This window comes from Neopelma chrysocephalum, unplaced genomic scaffold (genome assembly GCF_003984885.1).
Source record: "Neopelma chrysocephalum unplaced genomic scaffold, ASM398488v2 Primary Assembly neopelma1_184501, whole genome shotgun sequence".
Taxonomy (NCBI): Eukaryota; Metazoa; Chordata; class Aves; order Passeriformes; family Pipridae; genus Neopelma; species Neopelma chrysocephalum.
This window is the reverse complement of record NW_020938486.1, coordinates 1-3,201: the sequence shown is the minus strand read 5'-3', so window position 1 is coordinate 3,201 and position 3,201 is coordinate 1. Positions and strand designations below refer to the sequence as shown.

At 64.5% G+C, this 3,201-nt stretch overlaps 1 protein-coding gene across 1 annotated transcript; it reads left to right on the top strand.

Annotated features, from left to right (window-relative positions):
* Positions 1-6: 6 nt before the first annotated feature.
* Positions 7-3,136, top strand: LOC113962694 (ATP-dependent 6-phosphofructokinase, muscle type-like; the record flags this gene model as incomplete). Its single annotated transcript, XM_027673457.1, has 8 exons — positions 7-148; positions 233-358; positions 470-534; positions 928-991; positions 1,077-1,223; positions 1,815-1,885; positions 1,982-2,069; positions 2,939-3,136. Coding segments are annotated over exons 1-8 (873 nt in total), but the record flags the coding sequence as incomplete, so codon positions are not given.
* Positions 3,137-3,201: the final 65 nt, after the last annotated feature.

Below are 3,201 nucleotides of genomic sequence, written 5' to 3'. Positions count from 1 at the left end.
ATCCATGCCCATCCCTGTCCGAGGGATCCCATCCATGCCCATCCCTGCCTTGCAGCTGGTGGTGAAGCGCCTGGGCTACGACACCCGGGTCACCATCCTGGGCCACGTCCAGCGCGGTGGGACCCCCTCGGCCTTCGACCGCATCCTGGTAGGCAGCTCCCCCTCCATCCTGCCCTGAGCCCGGCGGGCAGGGGGGCTTGGGGTGGTGAGACCCCCTCCCCTGTGCCCACAGGGCAGCAGGATGGGGGTGGAGGCCGTCATGGCCCTGCTGGAGGCCACCCCCGAGACCCCGGCGTGCGTGGTGAGCCTGTCGGGCAACCAGGCCGTGCGCCTGCCCCTCATGGAGTGTGTGCAGGTGGTGAGTAGGGGGGGACACGGGACCCCCGGGACACCCCTGGGACACCCCTGAGGGGTGGGGGGACACCCCAATCCCACCCCAATCCCACCCATCTGTGCTCTCCCCGCCCAGACCAAGGACGTGACGACGGCCATGAACGAGGGGCGCTTCGAGGAGGCCGTGAAGCTACGGGGCCGGTGAGGGTCTGCGGCCTGTCCCCGTGGGGACCCCCGTGGCCTGGGGCACCCCCATGGTCACCCCATGGCTCTGGTCACTCCCATGGCTTTGGTCACCCCATGGTCACCCCCATGGTCACCCCATGGCTCTGGTCACCCCCATGGTCACCCCCATGGCTTTGGTCACCCCATGGTCACCCCCATGGTCACCCCATGGCTCTGGTCACCCCTGGGCTCTGGTCACCTCCATGGTCACCTCCATGGTCATCCCCATGGTCACCTCCATGGCTCTGGTCACCTCCATGGTCACCCCTGGACTCTGGTCACCCCCACAGTCACCCCCACGGTCACTCCATGACTGTGCCACCCCCAGACCCTCCCTCACCCCTCTTTCCCCCCTCTCCCCTTTTCCAGGAGCTTCGAGAACAACTGGAACGTGTACAAGCTGCTGGCCCACATCCGCCCCCCGCCCACCAAGGTACGGCCACACCCGGGCTGGGGGGGCCTCGGGGGGGCACCCCCCGGGCCCGGAGCCCCCCAACGCCGCTCTCTGCCCCCCCCAGAGCGGGTACACCGTGGCCGTGCTCAACGTGGGGGCCCCGGCGGCGGGGATGAACGCGGCCGTGCGCTCCACGGTCCGGATCGGGCTCATCCACGGCCACCGAATGCTCGCCGTGCACGACGGCTTCGAGGGGCTCGCCCTCGGCATGGTGGGTGCCTGCCCGGGACCCCAAGAGTGACCCCAAACCAGGGTGGGACCCTACTGTCAGTGACCCCAAACCAGGGTGGGACCCCAATGTCAGTGACCCCAAACCAGGGTGGGACCCCAATAGCACTGACCCCAAATCAGGGGCACAGTGTGACCCCAATAGCACTGACCCCAAACCACGACGGCTTCGAGGGGCTCACCCTTGGCATGGTGGGTGCCTGCCTGGGACCCCAAACCAGGGTGGGACCCCAAACCAGGGTGGGACCCCAACAGCACTGACCCCAAACCAGGGGCACAGTGTCACCCCAATAGCACTGACCCCAAACCAGGGGTGGGACCCCAATATCAACCCCAAACCAGGGGTGTGACCCCAGTAACGTTGTCCCCAAACCAGGGGTGGGACCCCAATATCAGTGACCCCAAACCAGGGGCACAGTGTTACCTCAACAGCACTGACCCTAAACCAGGGGTGTGACCCCAATATCACTGATATGGCTGCAGCCAGGCCAGTGGGACCCCAAAGACACCAAATCCTTCCCCTGTGCCCCCAAACCTTCCCCCTGTCCCCCCTAACCCGCTGCCTTCCCCCCAGGTGGAGGAGATCAGCTGGAACCGGGTCGGGGCCTGGACGGGCCTGGGGGGATCCAAACTGGGCACCAAGAGGTACCAAAGGGGGGATCCCTTTTGGGGGGGGCCCGGGCCCAGCCCCCCACCCCGGCCGGGCTCAGCCAGGGGGGGTTTTGTTTTTCCCCTTCCCAGGACTTTGCCCAAGAAATACTTCGAGGAAATCAGCGCCAACATCAGCAAGTTTGGGATCCACGGGCTCATCATCATCGGGGGCTTCGAGGTGAGAGGGGGAAAAACCCCTTGGGAATGCAGAGTTCCCGTGGGAAAAGGGGCCTGGGAAGTCGGGAGGCAGCAGTGGGTGCTGAGGGACAGCTGGAGGGTTTGGAGTTGGGCTGGTTGGATTTTGGGAAGAGGTTCTTCCTCCCCCAGAGGGGGGTCGGGCACTGGAAGAGGGTCCCTGGGGTTTGGTCACGGCCCCAAAGCTGCCAGAGCTCAGGGAGAGGGTTGGGATGATCCTCTCAGGGGTTGGGAGTTGGGATTGGGGGGGTTTTGGGGGGTCCTGTGCAGGGCCAGGGGTTGGACTGGATGACCCTGGTGGGATTTTGGGGGATTTTGGGGGATTCTGTCCAGTGCCAGGGGTTGGACTGGATGATCATGGTGGGATTAGTGAGATTTTGGGGGATCCTGTGCAGGGCCAGGGGTTGGGATTAGGGAATTTTTGGGATTTGGGGGCAGGGGGTGGAACGGGAGGATCCCGGTGGGATTTTGGGGGATTTGGGGGGATTCTATCCGGGGCCAGGGGTTGGACCGGATGATTCTGGTGGGATTTTGGGGGGTCCTGTGCAGGGCCAGGGGTTGGACTGCATGATCCTGGTGGGATTAGTGGGATTTTGGGGGTCCTGTGCAGGGCCAGGGGTTGGGATTTGGGGGATTTTGGGGCAGGGGTTGAACTGGATGATCCTGGTGGGATTTTGGGGGGTCCTTTGCAGGGCCAGGGGTTGGGATTTGGGGATTTTGGGGATCCTGTGCAAGGGCAGGAGTTGGGATTTGGAGATTTTGGGGATTTTGGGGCGGGGGTTGGACTGGATGGTGCCAGTGGGTCCTTCCCAACACGGGCTGTCCCGTTTGCCCCCCTGTGCCCCCCCCCAGGCGTTCACGGGCAGCCTGGAGCTGGTGGAGGGGCGGGCACGGTTCGAGGAGCTCTGCATCCCCCTCTGCGTCATCCCGGCCACCGTCTCCAACAACGTGCCCGGATCTGACTTCAGCATCGGTGCCGACACCGCGCTCAACACCATCACCACTGTGAGAACTGCCTCCCTTCCCATCCCAAATCACACCATCACCACTGTGAGCTCCCCTTCCCACCCCAAATCACACCATCACCACTGTGAGCCCCTGTTCCCATCCCAAAT